Source organism: Sciurus carolinensis, chromosome 2 (genome assembly GCF_902686445.1).
Source record: "Sciurus carolinensis chromosome 2, mSciCar1.2, whole genome shotgun sequence".
NCBI classification, from domain to species: Eukaryota; Metazoa; Chordata; class Mammalia; order Rodentia; family Sciuridae; genus Sciurus; species Sciurus carolinensis.
The window spans coordinates 9,673,462-9,698,318 of NC_062214.1; the positions used below are offsets into that span (position 1 = coordinate 9,673,462).

General features: G+C 54.6%; 1 protein-coding gene across 3 annotated transcripts in view; it reads left to right on the forward strand.

The window, feature by feature from the left end:
* Atp9a (ATPase phospholipid transporting 9A (putative)) overlaps positions 1 to 24,857 on the forward strand; it is a 125,719-nt gene that overhangs the window by 61,120 nt on the left and 39,742 nt on the right. For all 3 annotated transcript variants that reach the window (XM_047538716.1, XM_047538717.1, XM_047538718.1), the window contains exons 10-14: positions 5,673 to 5,749; positions 7,026 to 7,186; positions 9,356 to 9,498; positions 10,367 to 10,479; positions 19,196 to 19,408. In XM_047538716.1, coding sequence (XP_047394672.1) covers positions 5,673 to 5,749; positions 7,026 to 7,186; positions 9,356 to 9,498; positions 10,367 to 10,479; positions 19,196 to 19,408 — 707 coding nt within the window. The remainder of the gene's footprint in view (positions 1 to 5,672; positions 5,750 to 7,025; positions 7,187 to 9,355; positions 9,499 to 10,366; positions 10,480 to 19,195; positions 19,409 to 24,857) is intronic.

Genomic DNA, 24,857 nt, shown 5'->3' on the forward strand with positions numbered 1-24,857 from the left:
AGATCCATGACCCGGGCGTGTGCTGGGTGTGGGGAGCAGAAGGGCTCCGGGCGCAGTGCGGTCTGCTGCCGCCGTGGGTAATGGCCGACGGCGAGGGGCAGTGGGGCAGGCACTGGGCTGCGTACTCCACTTCACCCTGAGGGTGGCCACTAGTGTCATCCCCGTTCTGCATGTGAAGGAGCTGAGACTCAGTGAAGCCAAGGAACTTGCCCAAGGCTGCACAGCAGGTAAAAGGCGGAGCTGGGGTTTGAACAGAGATGCTTTGCCCAGATGCAGAACTTACTGTGCAGCTTTAAACGTGGTGTCGTAGAACACCGCATCCATGTACTACGTATCCCTGTGACAGTGTAATTAGGTCGCACTCTGACCACCACTGGCCCGTCTCTCTCTAGGAGTAGTGGGGTTTTCCCTGCTTCAGTTGTGACACCCCTCTCCCCGCAACGTCCCGTGTTCTTTGCTTGAAGCTTTTCTGTGGCTCTGTAGTTCATCAGACCTCAGATCAGAATTCTGTGTGACCAGGGGAGGAAAGGAGGCCCACAAAGGACAGTGGATTATCACGTGTCACCACATACTTGTTTAAGCAGAGGTGGGCACTCTCTTGTTTTGTTTTGCTCTTTTTTTTTTTTGTCACATCTCTTACCCACTGTTTCATTTACATCCTGTCTCCGTACCCCAGATGACTAAAGTGTGAGGAATTGGTCCTGAAGACTCTGCTTGGCCACACCATCGGGTCTGGCTAGCGCTTGTTCACCTGGGCCCCGCCCACCTCAGCTCTGCCCCACCCACTACCGGCCCCGCCCGCCCCTTCTGCTCCTCCCACCTGGCCCCTCCCACTCGGCCCTGCCCACTCCAGCTCTGCCCCCGCTCACTCCTACCCCGCTCACTCCCTGCCCCAGAGCCTCCACAGTCCCTGAGCTGGTTGCTTTTCCTCAGCAGTTTTTGTCTTCTAGTTCACCATCTTGAAAATCCCACATAGACACCAAGCCAGTGCTGTGTTCTATCTTTTAAATTTTGCCCATGTGCTTGACATTGAATAAATACCCCACATGTTGATCGCCTTTAAAATAGTACTCATGAGTTTAAACATTTTCCTTTATGTTTACTGTTCATTTGTATATTCTTAAATATGTCTGTGAATTGCCACTTTGTATCCTGTGCCTGTTTTTCTGTTCAGAGTTACTATTACCATTTGTACCAGGGATTGAACCAAGGGGCACTTAACCACTGAGCCACATCCCCAGCCCTTGTTTTAAAATTTAGAGACAGGGTCTCACGGAGTTGCTCAGAGGCTTGCTAAGTTGCTGAGACTGCACTTGAACTTCAATCCTCCTGCCTCAGCCTCCTGAGCTGCTGTGATTACAGGCATTCACCACCATGCCTGGCCTCGTTCGTAGGGTTTTAAGAAAATGATTTGCAGTAATTCTCTATGTTGTGAGACTGTCATCCTTCTATTTGATTTTAATTGCAACTGCTGTTTCTCTTGATCTCTTGTATTTTGACCTCAAATTCTAGTCTTTATCTAGTCACACCTATGATCCTATTTTCTGTTATGGTTTCTGGTTTTTGTGCCATGCTTTAGAAAAATCTTCCCAGCTCTAAAATTACAAAAATATACACTGGCCTTGTCTTGCAGTGTTTACTTAGCATCATGTTAAAATATTTGATGCACCTGGAATTTATCTTGCATGGAGATAGGACAGCTGGCTAGAAGTCCTTCCTGGGCTTGAACCCTGACCCCAACACTCGTGCTGAGGTGGAGGTGGTGGCTGTGTGGAGCCGTTGGCTCTAGGGAGTGGGGATGCGAGAGAAGGCGCTGCACTTCCAGGTGAAGAAGGTCTGTGGAGAACACCTGCAGAGAGTGTGCAGGAGACACCTCACCATGCTGCACCTGTGTGGGGCTGCAAGGTCACAGGTGCCTGTGACGTGCACAGCTTCTCACCTGCAGTAGGGTGAGCAGTGTGTGCTTCCGTTCTTGCAGATGGTTGCGCATCTCTTTTGTTTAAAAACCTTATGGAAGGGCAGCACAAGCTGAGAATTACGGAAGTCCTGAATGTAACACACGTGATTTTAACACAGACCCCCATGTGACCAGAACCCATGTCAAGAAACAGGATATCATCAAACCCCCATTCCCAGAAACTCCCCTCGGCTCACTTCTCGGCCCCCTCCCCATCAAGGGTGATCACTGCCTTGGCTTCCAGCAGCCTTATTTAGCAAGTGCTCATCAGATAGCGCTGACAGTTCAATGACAGACATTTCCATTCATTCCCTGCTCCTTCTGGTGGCCTCGTTCTCCTTCACAGAGCCCCTGCTCCCTGCCAGGGTCCCAGCACCTTGAAGGCTGGTGGCTTACAGGCTGCTGAGGAGACGGCAGAAAATGGGAAAGCGTTTTATGCGTGTCCTCTGAAACTGGCAAAAAGGAAAGCAGCTTAGGTGGACGTTTGGAGAATTCTGAGATGAGGGACTAAGGCTGAAGTGGTTTGTCGATCTTGATCTCGGAGGTTAACGATGGTGAGTAGTCTGAGTTTCCAGGCACTTTCCCTGTAGCGTGTTTTACTGCCGCGTGCTTGTCTTGGTCTTAGAAACCAAGCCTCCGAGAGGTGAGGCTACTCACCCAGGGTCCTAGCCCTCTCCTGGGAGGAGGAGTGGGGCAGGCAAGGCAGGATCTTGAAGATGGATTTGGTTTCAGACAGTTCGGGGGGAGTACCTCGTGGAGTAGAGATGCGTTTTCCCTTGCCTGGATTCCTGCCTGTGCTTGGCTCTGTGGGAAGAGGAAGTGAGCCGTGTTCTGTGATCCAGTGACATTGCCTGCCCCACCCTTCAGTGGCCACGTGTTTTGGGGTGACGTGAGGAGCTGGGCGTTTTCTGTGACCCTGGCTGGGAGACCTCTGGCTGGGCTCTGGTTCCCTTGAGGTCTGGGGTGAATTGCCTGGAGCCGAGTGCCCAACTCCAGACCAGCCAGCAGGAGCGCGGCCAGTCCTGGGAGGTGTGCGTCTCTGCTCCCTCCCGAGTCCCCCGCCTGCCTCTGGGTCAACCCACTGTTACGTGGTGGAACTTTGAAAAATAAGAAAACGTGCCGGGCTGTGCTGAGGGTCCAGCTGCCCGGGCTGGCATCCCTCTGTGAGGACGTGGTTGCCGTGGTAACCTGACACGGGCTGCAAGGCTGAGGAGCACTGGGTGACGGAGTGGGCAGGGCTGGGGAGGCCTGGGGCCTGGCAGAGGAGGAGGCCGGGATATCACACTCCAAGGGGCAAAGACCCAGCTCGTGGAGTCCCCCCGCCCCCGAGCCTGTCACGTGGTCCTAACCTGGAGCAGGGTCCTTGAGACCTGTGTGTGGCCAGCATGCAGCCGCAGGCGTGGGTCTTCGCCTCATCCAGTGGGCGCTGTTTTCAGACCCACACTGGGGCGCGGCAGTGGCGTCTGTCATAAAGGTTCCTGAGCCCACTCTGGGGTTCACCTCGTCTCTTGCTGTGGATGAGGAATAAAAAATCATCACAGACTAACCCCGAGCCCAGGCAGGAGCACCCCTGCAGCCGAGCTGATGGGAACTTCGTGACGGGCCTAGCCATCCGCCTGCTCCTGGGAGAAGCCAGATGGGGGCTGGCCAGGGAATGGCGAGGGTCCTGTGGTCTGCGGTGAGGAGGACCCCAGAGCAGAGCAGGACCAGGAAGGTGACAGCAGGGGAAGGGGTCAGAGGGGGAGAGAGAGATTCATTGGGTCAGGAGCTGAGAACTGGGCGGGGACTTAGGGGAGGGGGTTGGCTGAGGGCAGGTGCCTGTCTCAAGGGGTGGCAGATTTTCAGCATCAGCTGCTTAGACCACGAGGAAGGTGGAGCCAATGTCACTGGATCTTCCACTTTCCAGGAAAAGCCGTGATCACCATTTCTTAGGAAAGTTCTGAACTCAAAGGTCGAGAACTGACTCCAGCTGCGGAAGCCGGTGCAGCCCAGCCCGCGCCTCCTCCCGGGCAGCCGGGCGGTGCCGGGTTTCTGGTCTTGTGGAGGCAGAGGTCTGGGCCTGAGTGCAGGGAGGCTTTGGGTGGAAAAGGCCATTTTCGGCAGCATTTGGTGGCACCGTGGTTGCTGGGCGAGTGTGGGGATCACGCCCTTTGGGTGCCTCCTGTTATCAGGCCCCTCCTCACCCTGGGCATCGGGGTCAGGGGGCTGCATCTGCCCTGGAGTGGCGGAGTGGCCACGTGGCCGGCCCCCGCCCCCCAGGCGTGGCCCCCACTGTCTGACCATCTGCTGGGGCCGTGGGCTGAGGGAGGGATTCCTGCGTTCACAGGAGCCTGCCATCTGCTGAGGAGCGGGCAGCTCTCCTGGCCTACCATCTGCTGAGCCTCCCACGAGGGACCTCATTGTGCAGGAGGACATTGCTGGCCTGGCCGCGTGCGGGAGAGTGACCTGGCCTCCTCCAGGGCTCTTTGTCCAGAGGCGGTCCCAGGGCTGCCTTGGGGTCAACTCCCTTACCCAAGACGTCTCAGAACCTCCTTGCATTTCTGCGTCCCTCTCCAGCAGTGGTGTTTCTGAGAGTGAGAGGAGAGAAGGGCAGGGGTTTCCTTTTTCCTGTGGAGACGGAATTCTATTTCTGGGACCTTCTCTGAGAGGTGACAGGGCCGGCGCCTGCTTACAAGTTTCCGCTCAGGTGTCCTCAGTGCCACTTCCTGCCTGGCGTTTGGCTCGGTGTCTTCCTCCGCCTTCCTCCTCTCCGCCTTGATGGTCGCACTTCTTGGCTTCCTTCCTTATTGTCCAGCCCCCCACTGCAGGAGGCTTTGTCTTGTCACACACTGAAAAGGGGAGACAGGTAAATTTTTTGACAAATATTGCCAAATTTCCCCCCAAAATACATTGTGCAGTTTACGCTTAAACCATCAGTGTGTCTGATAGGATCCATTTTCCTGCCTCTCGGCCAGGGCTGGACGTCGTCAGTCTTTGGAATTCTTGCCCACCTAGGAGGGGGAAGCGGGGTTCCTTCTACACTCTTTTGATCCTTCACTCCGTTGAGCAACTTTTCTGATGTTAACTGGCCATTTGTCTTTCTTCCATAACCTGGCTACTTTCGGAGAGTCTGAGGTCTTTCCTTGTGCCTGGGGGATGGATGGGGAGGGGCGGTTCTTGGGGAGGGATTTCCATTTGTACAGTCTCCCAAAGGACCATGGTGGACAGAGGGTCAGAAAGCAGCCAGACTCACCGGGAAGAATACGCCCAGGGAGAAGGGTGTGTTGTTCTGTTTCCATGATAGTGAACAGAGACTCGGACATCCTAGGCCCCCGGGAAGCCTCGAGGCTGATGGCCCCAGGTCAAGCCTCTCCCCGCCTCTCCTGCCCACAGGCTGGCACTGCCCAGTGGAACCCCGCACAGTGAGCGGGATGCTCTGCTCTGTGCTGTCCCACCACAGCCACTCGCCCCATGTGACTGTCAGACACTTGAAACGTGGCTGGAGGGAATGGGGGCTCCGTAGCTTACTTAATTTTAAGTGGGTGTTGATTTAAGCTGTTACATGTGGCTGTGGCTTGTCCTGCTGGTCATTGTAGCCATGGACCGTTGGTTGGCCCGGAGCCCGGTCGCTGACGTTCTCGTAGCGTGGTGTCAGTGGGGTCAGCGAGCGGGTCCGGCTGCTGCCCGCCGGCCGCCTGTCTGTTGATCTCCTTTGGGTCTGGCCGTCTCGTTCCAGGCACGGTTGTGGGTGTTGTCCTCTACACCGGCAGGGAGCTGCGGAGCGTCATGAACACCTCAAACCCGCGCAGCAAGGTGCGTGAGCTTCCCCGGCACGTGGCTGCCCCTCGCACGCCCTGAGCCGTGCGTGTCAGTGGCTGAGGGTCAGTTCCAAAAGCAGGGCCGCCCGTAGTGTTTTCACACACACACACACACGCACACGCACACACACACACACACACACGCACACACACACACCGCACAGACACATCCGTAGTCACACGTGCGTGAACACAGGGCTTTAGAAGCCCTTAAGCTAAAGCAAGCTGCCGAGAAAGTCCGTCTACAGGTGAGTGTCGCCTCCGCCCTGGCACCTCGTTCACCCTCAGGCGAGGGCTGGGGTGCAGCACGGCAGCCTGGAGCTCCCTCCCGCACTGCAGGAAAAATGAAATAAACCAGCCCTCACACAGCCCCCCCCGGGCGCAGGTGGCTTCCGCGGCCCTCCCTGGTGTCACTCCCGGGACGCTGCCTGGCTCCTGGGGCGGGGCAGGCCTGTGGGAGTCACAGCCCCCGGGCCCCTGGCTGTGGATCAGCATCTAAGGCTCCTGTCGTGGCTCCCCCACGCTGCAACCCTCCCAGCCCCATCCTGTCTCCAAGACTAAGAGTCAGAATGTGGCAGAACGACTCCGGCCAGGACTGGGAGGATACTGGGCTCCCGGCCCCCAACCCTCTCCACGGCGCGAGTCACCCACGCGCTGCCTCAGCCTCGTTCTGGGCCACGTCTTTATGAAGCTGTGGCTCCGGTGTGCTGGTTACGTTTGGGGGGACACGCCTGAAAATAGACACATGACCATTAAAACAATGACCTTCACTAATGCAGCGCTGGACCAGGGCCGCCAGGGCCGTGTACCCAGAACGTCCAGGCAGCGCTGAGCGAGCTCGAGGCACGGTGCCCACAGCGTGGACCCCGGTCGTGTGGGGGGCTGTGCAGATGTCGCTCAACTTGTTTCCACGTCTAAATCTTCTGATGTTATTAAAAAAAAAAAATGAAAGCAGAAGTCTTTGAGGTCCTTTGGGTGTCTTTTTTTTGGATACTGGAGATTTATCCCAGGGGCGCTTAACCACTGAGCCACATCCTCAGCCCTTTTTACTTTTTATTTTGAGACAGGGTCTTGCTGAGTTGCTGAGGTTGGCCTTGAACTTGCAATCCTCCTGCCTCAGCCTCCCAGGTTTCTGGGATTACAGGCGTGCGCCCTCACACTTGTCTGGGTGTCTGTTTTGACCTCTAGCCACAGAGGGTGCATGGCCCGCTCGGCGGGTGGGCTGTGGGCTACACCAGGTGATCGTGAGCTCTTGGCTCTTCACCCCGCAGATCGGCCTCTTTGACCTGGAGGTGAACTGCCTCACCAAGATCCTCTTTGGCGCCTTGGTGGTGGTCTCCCTGGTCATGGTGGCCCTGCAGCACTTCGCCGGCCGTTGGTACCTGCAGATAATCCGCTTCCTCCTCCTGTTTTCCAACATCATTCCCATCAGGTGAGCAGGGGCTGGTTGCCTTGGGCACAGTGAGATTTGCTTCCCGCCACTCATTCCAGGCCCGGGGCTCTGTGCTCTTAGAAGGCACCGGGCTCCTTTCCAGCAGTCAGGGTGAGGAGCGTGAGCCGCGCTCGGGCTGCAGCCAGGGCCGGCTGTCCCTCGGACCCTCCCGTCTTCTCCGAATGCCTTTCCTGGCAGCCCTGCAAGGGGAGGGCGGCCCCCAGCAAGGACTGCCTAGCATTTGGAGTGTGTGGAGCTCCTCAGATGTGAAACTTGCTCTGGGGGTCTTCATGCTTTGGAAGTTACGATTTACTTTTTCTTAGAAAGCCCACTGAGTACATTTCATTCCAAGGAATTAAAGCACAGTGGGCTGAATCGGTACGATCATTACCTCGAGTTGAAGTCACTGTGGAACTGCAGCTTCGGAAAGGGCCGTTTGGCCGACTTCCCTACATGCACCGAGCTGTGCAGTTTTTCTGGAGGGTGGTCCCGCACATACCAGAGCTGGAAATCAGCCTTGATCACCAAGACTGAAAATCTGGGACTGCAGCAACTGTGGATCCCAAAATTTTGCAGTAGCCCTTATCTCCACCCCCGTTCCGCTCAGTGACACACCCAGAAGCCACTCCTCAGGTCCGGACGTCCCCTTGTCTGTCATTTCTTCATAGATCCGTTATTCTTAGTTTAAAATGTATAAATGCAACATGCTCTTATGAAGATCACCATGTAAAATTGATAAAGCCTTTATGCTTTTCTTTTGTTAAAAATAAGTAATTTAAGTAATGGATTGTCAAGTAGGAAAAGTGAACAATTCACATTAGCAAAAAAAGAAAATAAAAATCACCTGCAACCAAGTGATAACCACTACTAATATTTAGGATGTATTTTTTCCCCAGATTGCTTTCTATTTTAGAAAAAGGAAATTCTGCTATACATAAAATCTGCATTTTAAAAAACACAGAGCAGCGTGAGAAACAATCTTTCTTGGCAAATATGCCTGTTCATTTTTTAGAATTGCATTATCCTATTTTCTAGGTGTGACAATTTTTTTGTCATTGCTGCATAATTGTATCTATTTTTCCTCTATAATAATTGATTATTAAAATTAAATATCATTTTCCCTGAAAGTTATTATACTTGCAATCTCTCGTATACTTGATATGTTGTTTTACATTTTGTCTTGATGCTTTGCATATTTTTGTCATCCAGTTAGAATTTCTTAAGGATAGAGACTGTGGGTTTGGGTCCCCCAGCACGGGGCATTGTGTCCTAACCACATGCTCTGGATGGTAATCTCAGGGAATAAATAAGTCTGCTTTATTGCTGGTGAAACAAGTCTTCCTATTGTGATCTTAAGTGAAGTCATAGATTTTTTTTTTTTTTCATACTGGGGATTGAACCCAAGGTTGCTGAACCACATCCCCAGCCCTTTTTATTTTGAGACAGAGTCTCACTAAGTTGCATAGGGCCTCACCAAGTTGCTGAGGCTGGCCTTGAACTGGTGATCCTCCTGCCTCAGCCTCCTGAGTTACTTGGATTACAGACATGTGCCACCACACCTGGCAAGTGAATTGAATTTTCATATGACTCAGGGCTCATCAGTAAAATGGCAAGCAATTTGGTTAATTTATGAAATCATCAATCAATCTGAAAATTTCTATTTTTTATAACAAATAATTTACTAATGAAGTATAACAAATACCAATATATTAAACAATATTTAAAACAAGTAGCATATACACAAAGGAATACTATTCAGCCTTGAAAAAGAAGGAAATTCTGACACATTTGGTGGTGCAGTTGGACCTTGAGGATATTCTGCTCTTGGTGAAGCAAGCCACACATAGAGCAGCAGTCGAGTCTGCTTCCACCACGTGAGGCACCTAGAGAAGTCAGAGTCTTAGAAATTTAAGCAGGATGGCCGTCGCCAGGGCCATGGGGATTGGGGAGATGGGGAATGAACTGTTTGATGGGTGTGGAGTTAGGGAAGGTGACAGTGTGGGATGTGGACGGTGACAACGGTTGTACCACAGTGTGCACATGCTTACTGCCCAGCCATGCGCTTAAAATGGCAGAACGGCACGGTGTGTTTAGAGTCCCTGCTGTTGGTACAGAGACACATACGGGCCTCTCGTACGTCCTGTTAACCTGCTCTGCTTTTCGGCCTAGCTTGCGTGTGAACCTGGACATGGGCAAGATCGTGTACAGCTGGGTGATTCGACGGGATTCGAAAATCCCTGGGACAGTGGTGCGTTCCAGCACGATCCCCGAGCAGCTGGGCAGGATCTCCTACCTACTCACAGACAAGACAGGTGAGCACCTGCCTGCCTGCAGCATCCCGGTGACCGGGCGCCACGCCCTGGGGAGCCGAGCTCGGGGGTCTCCCTCTGGAGTGGGGATGCGGCCGCCTTTTCTTCTCCTCACCGTGGTGGCCACAGCAGCGGCAATGGCTTCTGTAGGACCTGCGAGGCTCCGTGCTGGGGTTTGTGAGCTCGGGTTTATGCCCCTGCCAACCCTGTGCGTTAGGACGTGTTTCACTGATGAGGAATGGGGGCACAGAGTGACTGAAGGAGGCGTTGGACCCGAGTCCTGATCTCTCAGCTGCACCCAGTACTTCTCCCCGGTCAACTCCTGCCCGGCCATGAGGCCCTCGCAGCGGGAGGAACAAGATCAGGGTGGTGACCGTCTGAGCTTCCTCTGCTGCAGTTAGTGGCTGCAGGGTGGGAGGGAAGTTATTGCAGAGATCCGGGTAGCTCACCAAAACAGCCAAACCGGGGTTCAGGAAGCAGAGGAGCCAGGAACGTTCTGGACACATCAGCCTCAGTTCCCCCAGGCTGGTCCCTGCAGGGCTCTGCCGTTGGGTGACTTGACTACTCTTTCCATCGCGCGTCTCTCTGCGTAAGGGTCAAGCTGCTCCAAGACGTCGTCTGGTTGGCCTAGGGTGTGTCCTATGCAGCACTCTTGTCAGAGGGACTGACTGACCGTCCTCCTGGCCACCCCAGAGAATGGGCATGGTCACGTCTCCATGGTAACCTAGGAGGCCAGTTAGCAGGGGAATGGGATTCTAGGGGGACGAAGCACCTTTCCCGCTGCTCCAGCAGGGGCAGACTGAAGCCAGCGTGACGGGCGCATCGGGAGAGGGCGGGCGTGGCCACTGTTCTCCTCCGTCTTGTGTTTCAGGAACTCTTACCCAGAATGAGATGGTTTTCAAGCGGCTCCACCTGGGAACGGTGGCCTATGGCCTAGACTCCATGGACGAAGTGCAAAGCCACATATTCAGTATTTACACCCAGGTAAAGCCTTCCCTCAATGCGGCGCCCACGTGCTCCTTCCCTGAAGTGCCCCAGGCGGTGCCGCGTGCGTCTTAATGGCTGCCTTGAGACGCATCATAGCAGCGTAAGTTTAAACACAAAAACAGACGGTTGCTGGTTTTCACTGCAGCCACGGTGGGTGGCGTTCTTCGCTCCAGGAGGAAACCTGTACCCTTCAGCACTTGCTCTCCACGTCCCCAGATCTGTGTCACCATCAGTCTTTACGTTTTGAACAGAGTTGCGGTCGACATTTCCCCCTCTTCCTCGTCTCCAGGGTTAGCAGCCCCACTGAAATGCTGCTGGACACTGGGAGAAGCCGCGGATAAAATCGTTTGTCCTGGGCTGGGCTGCGGCTCAGAGGCAGAGCGCTTGTTAGCAGTGCGAGGCCCTGGGTTTGATCCTCAGCACCACATAAAAATAACCAAATAAAATAAAGGCACGTTCGTCCAGTAACCGGTACCGGAAGGAGCTTTGAGCGGCAGGTTACACTCCAAGTTGGTGAACGCGTCTGCCTTCCGTTTCCCCGGCTCTGGGTGGAGCAGTGGTCACTGATGGGCTTGGGCAGCGAATGTCGTGTTGTTGCCTTTAGTATCTTGTCTGTTCACCTTGGCAATCTTGTGAAAGAAGTGAATCTGTCGGAGCAGACTCATAACTTACTGCTCTCATTTTTTTCCCTACGTTTTCTAAAGCCAGTTGCTCTTTTTCACGCAAAGATCTTACTGGCAGGTTTGCCCCACGTGCCTAAATAGTAGACCAGTGGGTCGCCACCTCAGTGCCTCATCAGAATTGGTGGTGGTGGTGTGATTTGGGCCTGACGCTCTAGAGATTCTGGTTCATGGAGTCTTAAGAGTAAGTTGAGACAAATAGGCAAGCCCCTGAGTAGTTCTGAGGCACATGGGAAGATGGACTCCATTAGGCCAATTCTGTGCTGAGGCACTGGTTTGGAGGTAAAAATAGAATAACGAGGCCACTTGGCTTAAATTTGTCAGAATAGTGATTACATAGTCAGAAAGCCAGTTAAAATTGTAAATGAGGCAGGACTTGGTGGTGCATACCTGTAATCTCAGCAACTCGGGAGGCTGAGGCAGGAGGATTACAAGTTTGAGGCCAGCCTCGGCAACTTAGTGGGACCCTGTCTCAAAATATAAAAGGTCATAGTTCTGTGGTATAGCACTCAAGTTCAATCCCCAGTTCCCCTGCCTCCCCCACAGAAAGAACACATTATCTCTCTGTAAAGGTTAAAGGCAGAATCCCTGAACCCTTCCTGACACGGCCATGTTGGACATTTAATGTTCTGGAACATTTGCTTGCAGGACCCCCTGGGTTTCCAGGCTCCTGGCAGCGGCAGAGCAGGGAGGTGCGGACGTGAGGGTGGCTGTTAAATGAACAGTTAGCTTGGTAGAGTTCCCGTGGTCGCCCATCTGCGACTGGCAGGGAACCCTCGTAGTTCCTGCGGGCTCCGTGGGTAGGCGTTACGACTCGTCTCCACATGGATCTGTGGACCTTTTCAGAGATGTTCTTCAGCTCCTAGAAAATCACGAGGAGTGTCACCACGGGGAGGACGAGCCACACAGTCTGCGTTTCCTTTCTCTGTCTTCTCTGTGTGGCAGTTTGGTCCCGGGTCTCCTGTGCCTGGTCCTAGGCTCTGTATGTGGCCCTGGGGGCGGGCCCTCCTCCTGCAGCTGCTGATGGCTCCGTCTTGGCCTCCTGCCCGGACTGAACCCTGTCCACTTGGCATCACTGCTGTGGTCCCCAGGATCCTGGTGGCTTCCTGCATCCCTTCAACCTGCTTCTCTCCAGAGGCTGGTCTTGGTCGTGCCCCTCCCCTGCCTCGCTGCTCACCCAGGACGGGGGCCTCCCAGGTCCTGCCCTGCCACCTGCAGCCTCCAGGCGCCTCTTGGCCCTGTGGCACCAGGTCACCTGCCTTTGGTCTTCAGGCCCCTCTATGAGCCCGGCAGTAAGGACCTGTCCCTTGCCTGGCTGTCCACAGTGGTGTCCTACCTGCTTCCTGTCTCTCCCTCCAACCCAGGGGCACCCTGGAGCAGTGAGCTCCCTGGCTGGTCCTGAGGGTTCATTGTCCGCCTGTCTGCTTGTCAGCACTTGCTAAGTGTCCGCAGGTGTGCATCGAATTCGACAGCTCGTGGGTGGCAGTGTGTGCCTGGGAGGCGCCCCCTGCCGTTTCTGGGACTTTTGAGAGCTGTGGACGGACAGAAGCCGCTCGTTGCGGGATATTTGCCTATTTCACCTTTTACGGTCGGTCTTCGGCTTCACGCAGACAGCACCCTGTGTGGTGTGAAAAGTGGACACGTTTCCCGTCACGAGCTCACCTGCCGCCTGCTCCCTCCCTGCCCGAGCTCCTGAGCCGACTGGCCTTGCGGGTCTTGGGTCTGCGTGGCTCAGGTTGTGGGGCTCGGTCGTGCGAGGTGGGTGAGCTCGTGCTCGTGCAGGGCGCCCGGGAGGCTGCCGCTTCCTCTGCGCGTGTCAGGATCCTGCGGGAGCACACTGTGACTGTCTTGTGATAAGCCCGGGGCCTCCTCCTGCCTCTGTGACAGCCACCAACTGCACGTCCACTGTGGCCGCATTGAGCGCACGGTTCAGTGGCCGCTGGCGAATGTGGAGGATGGGGACCGTCTTGCCCTGCCCCACCCCCAGAGGTCCCCTGTGCTGTGGCACTTCCTCCCCGCCTTGAGGGCTTAGAGTGGGATTCCGAGCAGTCTTCCTTAAAGTGTGGTGTTTGGGACCCTGGGCCCCATCACCTGGACCACCTCTCAGAGGCCCTGGGCGTTTTACCCACCTGCAGTTTTAACGGGGGCCAGGTGAGTCCGGGGCGCAGAAGAGCTGCTGGGGGCAGGCCCCGCTTTCCTTCCCAAACGCCAGCGCCTGACCTGTGGCCCCTGAGGCGGAGTTGATAGGCTGCCCCCAGCTGCCCCGAGGGGGCGGGGAGAAGGGATCAGAGCACCCATCGTCTCCAGGAGCCATGCAAAACGTAAATGTGACCCCCGAGCCGAGGGCGGCCCGGGCCCCTCCACGCCTGTCAGGTCCAGCCCGGAAGGGTCCCGCAGGAAGACCTCCGATTCCACAATTGCTCCTTTTCAGTGTGTCCAAATGCGGCTCGCAGTTTATAAGTGTCCAGGTGACTGGTTTTAAGGCTGTGATTTAACTCAGCCAACCTCATAAAGACAGCAGGCAGTTTTAAGAGATTCCGGCAGGAGACTGCAGATTATTAATGCCAGGCTCAACAAACAAAAAGGAAATGGCCAGCCCACCGGGAGATCAGATCCCGCAGGCTCAGGCCAGGGGTGATGTTCCCTGGCTTATTTATTCATTTATTGGTAGTTTAAAAAAAATTTTTTTTAATTGAGATGTAATTTAAAAACCCGAAGCTTCACCCTCTTAAATGCGCTCGGGTCGTGTTTTTTAGCATTGCTTACAATACGGTGCAGCCAGGGCTGCTGACTTCAGAACGTCTTCGCCTCCCTGAAGAGAAGCTCTCGTCCCCTGGACCCCCACGCCCCCAGCTACCGGCGGCCACCAGGCCACCCTGTCTGCCCGGGTCTGCCCCTAAGGACTTCCATGGCCGCGGACTCCAGCAGTGTGTGGCCGTCCTCTGGCCTTCACACGGCGCGGGATTCTCAGGCTCTCCAGCTTGGAGCGTCTGTCAAGCACTTACACGATGATTCGAAATTCAAGTTTAAGTCGGTAGCCCTGGGTGCCCCTCGCCCCGGGTACATGCCATTTTGAGGTGTTGACTGATTGAGACATTTTTATATCATTTTAGAATTTCATTTTTTTTATATTCTCACTAAATAGCACAACACAATATTAATACTAGGTCAGTATACAAATATAGGGGCTATCCCCCAATTTTTTGCTACATGACCAAAGTATTTCAGGACTCCTGGTCTCCCCACCTAGAGTTTGTGTATTGCACGTTTCTCCCCCAGCAAGCGGAAGTGTCTTGGTTCCACTCTTGTCGATTGGCAGGTCTGAGACAGGAGGCGCCGTGGAAGGTGAGAGACTTACCCCACCGCAGACCCCTACCCAGGTCCAGCGAGCTTCTCACCTGCCTGGTCGACGTCAGTTCATATTTTTCAGAAGACATAATTGTCTTAATCTACGCACCGTGATCGGCGACTGTCGTTTCCTGCTCAGTATTTTGTCTCTGATACTCTCTGGGTCTGATTGAGATGGGAATTTGCTGATGTTTTCATGACCAAGTGTGAGTGTGTTTGTTTCCTTGCACCTCTGTGCACAGGATGCCTTCAGCTCGTCGCCACGTGCCACGTGCCAGGTGCTATTCTTACTTTCCGCGTCCACAGGAAGCATGAAGGCTCGGTTTATATTTTCTTAAAGAAGACTTTTTTTTATCTGTGGGTTTTTCTTGCGGACACAGAGCCTCCTGGGTCTTCTTATTCATTTAAAAGAAACGTGCTATTTTCGGCATCTTCTGTGTTCATTTCACTCCCCAGCCACTGGGGTCACAGGTGGGTGCCACCACACCGGCTTTTCATGCAGTTTTAAAAACAGCTCTGATAAAGAAGAAGAAGAAAAGCCCACGTGGAACAAAATATTGAAGTTTTAAGTGAAGACCAGGTCTCCCTTGCTCACTCCGGTCCCGGCTCTGGACTTGGGGTCCCAGTGTTTCAGGGTTCTCGGGATTCACGCACCTGGACTGGATCCTCCTTTGCCGCAGGGCATCCTGGGCCTTGTTCAGTAGCCTCCCCGGCCCTGCTGTCTGGTCGCCTGGCTCCCCTTTCTCCTCCCTGCTGAAACTCTCTCCAGACGTTGGCAAACAAGGGCAGCTCCTCCGAGTCGAGGGCCCTGCGTTGGTGAGCTGAAGCCGTCTCCTGTCACCTAGTCACGTGCTCACAGGCCCTGGCTCAGCCTGCACCCCAGCTGGTTCGCTCGGAGGCAGTAGCTCCCGGCCTGTCTCCCCGGGCTGTGGGAGTTGGCGCGTCGTCGGCTCTGGGCTGCTCTGGGGGTGGGACCGTCCCTACAGCAATTCTTTGTCTTTAACAGTGTCTGCCAGTGGCCCGCCTGGACTAATACCCATTAGTCTTACAAACGTTCCTGCGTGGTGACATTTTAACTGCACTTGGAAAGAAAATTGATTCATGATGAGCCAACGTTGAATGTGTGTATTCATCTTTCCTGAAACACTACCTGCAATTCTTGTCGGGCAGTGGCCCTGCCACGGGTCATCAGCGAGATAAGGAAGCCTACGCTTCCTCGAGTCTCAGTGGCTCCTGTGTTGGCTGTGATGCGTGGAATGGACTCCCGGTGTCCCCGATGCCACATGCCCGGCCAGGGGCCTTTGTGGGGAGAGCTGGGTTCCTCTCCCGTGTGTCCTGCGGTGGTGGTGACATCGCTTCTGACCTCATGCGGTGCTGCTGGCCCCCTCCCTCCCGAGGAGGACCAGGAGTCTCCCCAGGGCAGGAAGATCGGAACCTGCCTCTGTGGCTACCACATCTGTTTTTGTTTTCCCCTGGTATTTTTTAAGTAAGAAGAAATGTGTGTAGGTTAAAGGGCCTGTGGGAGGGGGTCGGAGGTAAACACTGTACAGCTCGAAACTCTTCCATATGGGGACCCCGGGGCCTGCTGAAGGCTGGGGCCCCCAGCTGACCGCCTCTGCTCGGCCTGGGAGCTCGGGAAGTGCGAGTCCCGCCCTGGCGTGCGGACACCTGAGGCCACGCCCTCTCCTCCCGAGAGGAAAGCAGGGCAGATGTTGGAGAAATAAATGATCGTCACCATGTCACACCCGTCACCGGTGATGTTGGCCGGGGATGTCATTCTCGCTTTCTGAGGCAGTCCCCTGACTTGAAGGCGAGGTTGTGAGCAGATCTGAAGTCCCTGCTCCTCCTTGCTTGTGACTTGTGTCACCCAGGACACACGGCCCCAGAGCTCTGTGCTGTCCCCTTTTGAAGTATCAGCGGAGGCCTTGCAGCTCTGCAGACCTGAAATCAGACCGCTTACAAGGCTGGAGTTCCCGCTGCCCGAGCCCGACCTCTCGGTCCAGCCCACTCTCTCTCCACCTCGCAGCCCTGGCAATTACTTTGTCAAAGGTCTTGCTGTCGCCCCTGATCTGAAGTAATGATTCGGTCCAGGTGCTGAGGAACGTGGGCAGAAATGAAGACTCCTGTCGGTGGCTGCAGGAGATACATCGATGTAGAACGTAAATCACAGAGCGACGGGAAAACACTCTTGCTTGTCTCTGAGAACTTTTCTGCAATCTCCAGTCCCCTTTATATTTTAAAGTTGAATTCTTTATAATTAAAAGCACTTGGCAAATAATGACTCATTGAAACCGGAGTTCTGATTCATTACCCTAATTATTGTTGCCATGCAGTGCCCTTTGACCTGGAAGTGAAACTCGTGTGCTCTTGACACCAGAGGTTAACAGAGCCGGAAGCCAGAACACGGTGTGTCCCCACAGTGACCAGAATAATTTAGTAATTGTCTAATTACCTGGGGAGTCTAATGCACTACTAAAAATAGTATTAAAAAATTAAACAAAAGTCATTTTCTTGTTTCTCGCGACCCATCTGTTCTCTATTTGGGGCAACTGCGTGTCACGGGTACCAAATGGGATTCATCCTGGAAGACCACGTAGCTCTTGTTGGATAAGTTTTTGTTTTGTTTGTTTTTAATAGAACGTAGAATCCAGAAGCTCTGTAAACATTTCTGGTTTCTAGGATTCAATCTGCTGCAAGCGATCTTTTGTCCCAAACTGTGACTTCAAATCTGGAACTGACTTGGCCAATGTGATATTCAATTCTCCTTGGGAAATGGGGGGAAGTTCGTATTGATTGAGAATTCCCTGTCCCCACCTCAGGAATGTCAAATTATGAATTTGTTCATTCATTTACCAAGCACCTGTGGCATGCCGGGCCCTGGGTACAGGGACACGGACACAGTGGTGACTTACTCTTCGGGGATAAGCTCTCTGCTCCTTCTGTGGAATGGAGAGAGAATCCTCAGGCTCAGAAAGCCAGTCTTGGGCAGTGAAGACGGTGACACTCAGGGTGCTGAGCAAGTGACTTGCAGTGGAGAGGGAGGTCACCCAGGGACTCTTTGAGAAGGTGACTTCCAGTTGAGAACTGAGTAAGGAGACAGAGCAAGCTGCTGCAGCGGCCTGGGGCGTGTGTCCAGGCAGAGGCCACAGCAGGTGCACAGGCCCTGAGGCAGATCAAGGAACTGAAAGGCCAGTGTAGCTACAGCATATGACCGAGGAGGAAGAGGGATGGCAGGAGGCTGGCCAGGGGGCTCTGTGTGCCACGGGAAGGCATCTCATTAGCAAGTGGTCTTAGCTGGGTGTGGTGGCACATGCCTGTAATCCCAGAGACTCCGGAGGCTGAGGCAGGAGGATCACAAGTATAAGGCCAGCCTCAGCAACTTAGCAAGACCTTGTCTCAAATAAAAAATATAAAGGGCTAAGGATGTAGTTCAGTGGTAGAGCCCCCTGGGTTCAATTCCTGGTACTAAACAAAACAAAGCAAAAAACAAGTGACCTTAACCTTTTCGTTTTGGTGCAGGGTGGACCCCGGGGCCTCTCTGAGGCAGAGCACGCCCTCTCGCACTGAGCCGCACCCCAGCCCAGTGCTTGCTGTTCTCCAAGGCAGTAGAGCCCTTCCTTCGAAGGCAGGCCGAGGTGGCACCTGGTGTGTCACCTGGTGGGGACGGGCTGCTTGCTGCCCTCCCCATCCTTCCACCCGTCGTGCTGGGCGTCCTCCAGGGCATTCCTGGGCCTCGGCCTGGAGCCGAGACCAACCCTCCAGCCCGGGCCTCCCACTTTCAGGAGACTTGAGCCCAGAGAGCCACGCTGCAGCTGCCCAGGACCCTCCTGGGAATGAGACCCGGTCTTCTGGCCTCCAGTGTTCTTGTTCCCAGTGCTGGAAACCATTTCCTGGCTCCTCAGAGGGGCGTCGGCTGAGAGGGTGGGGAGGGAGGGAGCCCGCGGCTGCCCCTCAGGCGGGGTGGAGGCTGAGGCCAGCGTGGGGGCAAACAGCCCCGAGAACATGACTCTTGACGGTGCTCCCCAAGCCCACCTCCGTGGGGGGCTGGGTCCCACGCAGCAGTGAGTCCCTCCACCAGGTTGACTTCTGCTTGTCACTGGTATGCCTCGTGGGGCCTGCCCGTTGTAGCTCCGTAGGGAACCAGCCGAGTCGTCACCTTCCATTGCAAATCTGGAGAAGGCACGTTTAAAGCAGTGGTTCCAAACCCAGGGTTTGGTCCCCTTTGGACCCTTGGTGACATCTGAAGATACTTGTGGTCTCCTGTCACCGGTGGGGGCTGCTGCCCCCTAGTGGCTGGAGGCCTGGCACAAGGTGGACTTCTGCAAGGACAGGGTGCCCCACAGTAGAGGATGGTGCGGCCCACGTGTTGGTGTTAGGGATGGAGAAGGCTGCCCCAAACGCCAGTGTCCCGTTCAGCATGCCGTGACACCGTCTCCAGAAGAGACTCGCACTGTCCCTAGGCAGCCTCGCCTGCGTTCCTTAGGTTGTGGGTTTTTTTCGCTCTTCGTTTAATTTCTGCCAAGCTTAAAAGATTAGATTCCCGGAAGTGAGGTGTCCTCTGTCACCTGGGTCACGTGGGTGACGCGGGCTGGGAGGGAGGAGGAGCGGCCCTCGCACAGCCTCCACAGCCTCCACAGCCGGCCTCCCCTCCGGCTCCCTGGCTCATTCCTTTCTCTTTCCTGCAGCAGTCACAGGAGCCACCAGCTCAGAAGGGCCCCACGGTCACCACCAAGGTCCGGCGGACCATGAGCAGCCGCGTGCACGAAGCCGTGAAGGCCATCGCGCTCTGCCACAACGTGACTCCCGTGTACGAGTCCAACGGCGTGACCGACCAGGCGGAGGCTGAGAAGCAGTACGAGGACTCCTGCCGCGTGTACCAGGCGTCCAGCCCAGATGAGGTAAGGGCAGCCGGAGGCAGGCTCCTGGTCACGCAGGCGCGTCTTCCTGCAGTGCTTCTTACACTTGGGCCTTTTCTGTCCAGTGTCCTCCTCTCCTTCCAAGAAAAGTCTGATGCTGATAATAGGAGCAATTTTATTCAGTGTGAAAAATTCAGAATATTTTGGAATGACGTGGGGAGGACGAGGAGTCCGTTGCCCCCTCCAGATTGCTGGCCCTGAGTGTTCGGGTCGCACGGCCCCCTCTGAAGTGTCCTCTGGGGGCCCCTCGCTCTGCGCTGCGGCCCTGTCTTGCGGGGTGGTCAGGAGCCCCTGAGGTAGGTGGCTCTGCTCCTGGTGGCATTCCCTTTGACCCTCAGCCGAGGTCCCGTCTGCAGGCGTTCACAATGCGGTGGCCGTTTCCCTTGCAACGGTCTGGAGTTCAGCAGCCCCGGAGGGACAGGGCCATCCGGTACCTTTTCATAGACCTACATGTGCGTTTTTCAAATGGGACTTTTAATATAGATAGGGTTTTGTGCCCACTTTCTTTCATTTACTATTTTGTCACTTCTCTTCCCCAGTTTTCTCAAATATGATTAACATAGCATTTTAGGGTTGCTGCCTATCGCGCTCCCTCTGGCCGCAGAGAGAGACACGACAAATGTCTGAAGCTTTGGAAGTTTATTATGCACAGTCCCTCTCCTACACTTCTCTTACTCCCAGCTTCCGCGCACTCCCAGCTTTCAGCTCAGCTTCAGCCTCCGCCTCTACTCTCCCACCCACCAGGCTTATATACACTTCAACCAATCAGGGGAGAGTACACGAGGTAAACGCGGACAGCTGCAAGCATAGGATAGGTACACGAGGGGGGCATGCTCTAATCACATCGTTAACTAGCCAATCATTGGAATTCGCTGGTTGTTTACTGTATAGCTGGCCGCTTTTGGCTCAGCGTTAGGCGCCATCTTGACCATGCCCAAGGCTGGGGGTCCCGGAAACCCCGACAGCTGCCTATGTACCTTGACATCTTGATCTGTTTTCATATTGTTAGAACTTAGATCAGTACTGATTTTTGTTATTTATTTAGGCACTGGAGATTGAACGCAGGGGTGCTTTACCACTCAGCTATATCTCCAGCCCTTTTTATCTTTTATTTTGAGACAGGATCCTACTGAGGGCCTCGCTGAGTTGCTGAGGCCCGCCTGGAACTTGGAATCCTCCTGCCTCAGCCTCCTGAGTCACTAGTGCACAGGCGTGCGCCCCTGTGCCTGGGTTGGTCCTGATTTTTAGCAACCATGTTTAGAAGCATTTCGCAGTGAGCGTGCTTACACCTGATATTTCTAGAAATGGTGTGGTGGGGCTCATCAATTGAACGGGTATTTGAGAGCTAATTGCATGGAGTCTCGTAGCAGCAGCCCCATCCCCAGGGCCGGGGACTGAGGCATGGGTGCCCGAATCTTGGGGTCCCAGCTTCACCCTCGGTGGCAGCTCCATTCTGCCTCTATGCCCCGTACCCTGGGACCCACCATAGGGTGGTTGGGGACCTTGGTAGGCAGGCAGTAACCCTGGTGGCCTGACTGGGTATTTCTAAGGCTCATGATACCAATTACCAGAGTGTTTCCAGATTTTTTACAAACCATTTTATTCTCCTACTGGTGCTGCGGGGATTCCGGATTATTTTGGGGGAAGGAGGGGCTTCCCTGAGTGAGCGAAGCCTTCAGAAGTCGGCTGATCTGCGGTGTCTGGGAGTCTGTTGGGAGGGCACTGCAAGGGCCTTTTTGGAACTGGGAACCAGGATGTGTCCTTCCCTGTCATGTCACTTCTTTCTCCTGGAGGTGTTGGAATTTGCCACCTGGGAGACTTCTCCTTGCCGTCTGCTCGGTGCGTGTCAGGGATGGCTCAAGCCACAGAGTCCAGTTCATTTGTGACCGTTGACATTGGAAACAGGCTTTTTAGGAGAGAAAAATGTTGCCGGCCCCTGACTTGTGAGCCGGGAGTTGTGCGCAGGGGGCGGCCGGCGGGGCCACCTGCTGCCTGCTGGGGCCTGACCGCTGACACTGGAACTTTTTGCTTTATTGTTGTGACTTCTTGAGGCTCACCAGGTTCGTGCTGTTGGGGCTCGTTTTTCCCTTGGGGAATGGGAGGGAGATGTCATGGGATGTCCTTCTTGCTTGTTGGTTGGCAGTACGGGGGTATGTACTCCAGGCCCCCCATGCCACACGGCTGAGGAATTGAGATGCCAGCAAAGGCGTGTTCTTGGCAGTTCCGCTGCAGGACCAGGAGCCCGATGACCACCTGGGCGGCCTTCTGCCTGAGGCGGGGGCCCAGCTCGGCTGGTGCGGATCCGCATCTCCGGAGGGCCTTCCCGCCGTCCCCACCGCGTCCCTCTGAACTTGGCTGTGTGTTTTCGGCCGTGCCAGGGTGGCTCTGTGAGGGCAGATCTTGGTGGAGTGCTTTGTGCTGCTCGGCTTCTTTTCCTTCCAGTGAATGGTACTTTGTCCCTTCTGTCCATTAATTGTGCTCAGATGCAGATTTGCCCTGTTTTTCTAAGATTCGGAGTCATGATTGGAAAAACAACAAAAAGGGCCATTCTCCTTTGTCCCTGGTGTCCTCACGGAGTCCAGCACCACCACCCTGTCGCTGGTTGGGCCTGTGTGTTTCCAAGCCCGTCATTATTTATCAGAGTTATTTCACGTCTATAGTAGAACATGTGAAAATATAGATAAGAAAAAGGAAGCTGCATCCCACAGAGGGGCAGCCACTGCTAATTTTTTGCTGATTATCCTTCTAACTTCTTCCCAAGGATTTGGCAAAACACCAGTATGTGCGCGTAGATACGTCACGGGACGCAAGGGAGGCCGACTCCAGCTCAGGCACGCTCAGAAGGCCGTAGTCTTCCCAAGTCCCTGTAGGATTCCAGGCTTGGCTGGGGCTCGCATTGTGCCTTTGGAATTTAATATCAGTACAAGCTGGCCAGCGGTGGCCAGGCCAGCCTGCGGGGGGCGCAGAGAAAGCCGCGTCCCATGTACCGCGGAGCCGCTGGAGCGATTGCTCCCAGTTGGTGGAGGACTCGTTTCCTGTAACAGAAAGCAGCGTTTCCTCAATGTGTTTCCTGTGCACATTCTACTTTGGAAGCCTTGAACTGGCTTTATTCAGCTGGGGCTTACTGCCCCGGGGTGCCGGGCCCTCCCTGCTGCCGGACAGTGAGTCCCCAAATGACGTCCCGCCAGAGCCAAGCAGGCAGGTCCCAGCCAGGCCGCCTCCTGTCACTTCAGGGTATGTGGCAGGGTCGGGGGCGCTGGGAGTGCAAGGTGGCGACACGGCTTTTAAAGCACTGCTTCTTGGGGTGCCGGGTCAAGGGGCGCTTCTCATCCAGCAGCGGGAACCCACCCCGGCTCCACCGGTCGTTTCTGTGCATTTATTCCTGTTAAACGCGGCTTCTTAAAGCTTTTAAATCACGAGTATTCACTACAGAAAACATAGAAACTGCAGATTTCCAAAGTGTTGATAAAATCAACCTTCAGTCTTCACCATTCTGAGATAACTACTCACCACTCTGTTTATATAGTGTGTGTGTGTGTGTGTGTGTGTGTGTGAGAGAGAACATGCGCCTATGTGGGTGTGAGCACATGTACATGCCTGTGTGTGTGTGTGTGTGCGCATGTGTGTTTGTGTGGACATGTCCCCACGTGGGTGTGAGCACATGTACATGCCTGTGTGTGTGTGTGTGTGGACATGTGCCTGTGTGGGTGTGAGCACATGTACATGCCTGTTGTGTGTGTGTGTGTACATGTGCCCGTGTGGGTGTGAGCACATGTACGTGTGTGTGTGTGTGTGTGTGTGTGTGTGGACATGCGCCTGTGTGGGTGTGAGCACATGTACATGCCTGTGTGTGTGTGTGTGTGTGGACATGTGCCCGTGTGGGTGTGAGCACATTACGTGTGTGGGTGTGAGCACATGTACGTGTGTGTGTATGTGTGTGTGTGTACATGTGCCCATGTGGGTGTGAGCACATGTACGTGTGTGTGTATGTGTGTGTGTGTACATGTGCCCGTGTGGGTGTGAGCACATTATGTGTGTGTGTGTGTGTGTGTGTGTACATGTGCCCGTGTGGGTGTGAGCACATTATGTGTGTGTGTGTGTATGTGTGTGTGTGTGTACATGTGCCCGTGTGGGTGTTAGCACATGTACATGCCTGTGTGTGTATGTGTATACATGTGCCCGTGTGGGTGTGAGCACATGTACATGCCTGTGTGTGTGTATGTGTGTGTGTGTACATGTGCCCGTGTGGGTGTGAACACATGTACATGTGTGTGCATGTGTGTGTGTACATGTGCCCGTGTGGGTGTGAGCACATTATGTGTGTGTGTGTGTATGTGTGTGTGTGTGTACATGTGCCCGTGTGGGTGTGAGCACATTATGTGTGTGTGTGTGTCGACGACACCTCCTGGTCATTTTGGACTGCCCTGCATTGCTCAGTGGTTTCAGAGCAGCGCGTTCCGTGTTCTAGGTACTGTGCCAGGCGTTCCACCAGCTTGCGACGCAGGATGCAGAGGCCATGCCCCCCTCCCCCGAGCCCTCTCGCAGTCCCTGCCTCAGGGCCTCCTCTCCCAGGTCTTCCTCGGAGGCTGCACTCTTACTAATGTCAGAGAGATTCTTTGCACATATTAGAATTTCCCGCACCCTCTAATCATTAAAATACTTTTGAAACACAGTCCCAGCATCTCCGTGCAGTTTGGGACCTTTGAGTAACTCGTTCACTACCAGCCTGTCGGTGCGTGGCGTGCTGTTGCCTGTGGCTCCGTGGAGGCTGGCGTGTCGCCACGATGTTTGCTGTGGGTTCCTGTAGCCTCGCTGGCATAAACCAGAGCCCACGTTTCAAGACTCTCCTTTGCACTAGCGTGCAGGACAGGGCCTCGCGCTGGCCCTCGGCTCCCAGGGCTGTTGCTGGCCTCGTTTCACTTCCAAGTTCTGGCCTGCTCAGCCCCGTGATTGGAGCAGATGGCCTGTTGCACCTCAGCCCCTTGTGGGTACAGAGGGGCTTGCACCTCCGACCTCGAGGTCCCCAGTGGAGACCAGAGTGAGGCAATAGCTGTGGTGCGGGCAGTAGTAGGAAATGACCGCCTGTGGAGCACCCGCTCCGTGCTGGCTCTGGGCCGTGGACCTCTCAGAACAGGGGTCACCACGATCGCGCCCGCTTTGCAGGTGAATTGTCAGTTGGCTGAGGAACATTCTCAGGTCAGTACAAAATTCCACACCTGAGCTCAGGTGACAGGTTGTGGAAGCGACTAGACGGCACTCGGAAAGTAGGAGAAACCAAGCTTTGTTTACACCGGCGGGCCCAGAGGAGACTCGCAGTCCAAAATTCTGAGACTCGATCCTTAGTTTCTCACAATATTTACAGGTTATTTGATGTCATCTTAGGCCCATCCTATCATTGGGACTTTTCTTCTTTTTAAAAAAATCCTAATCT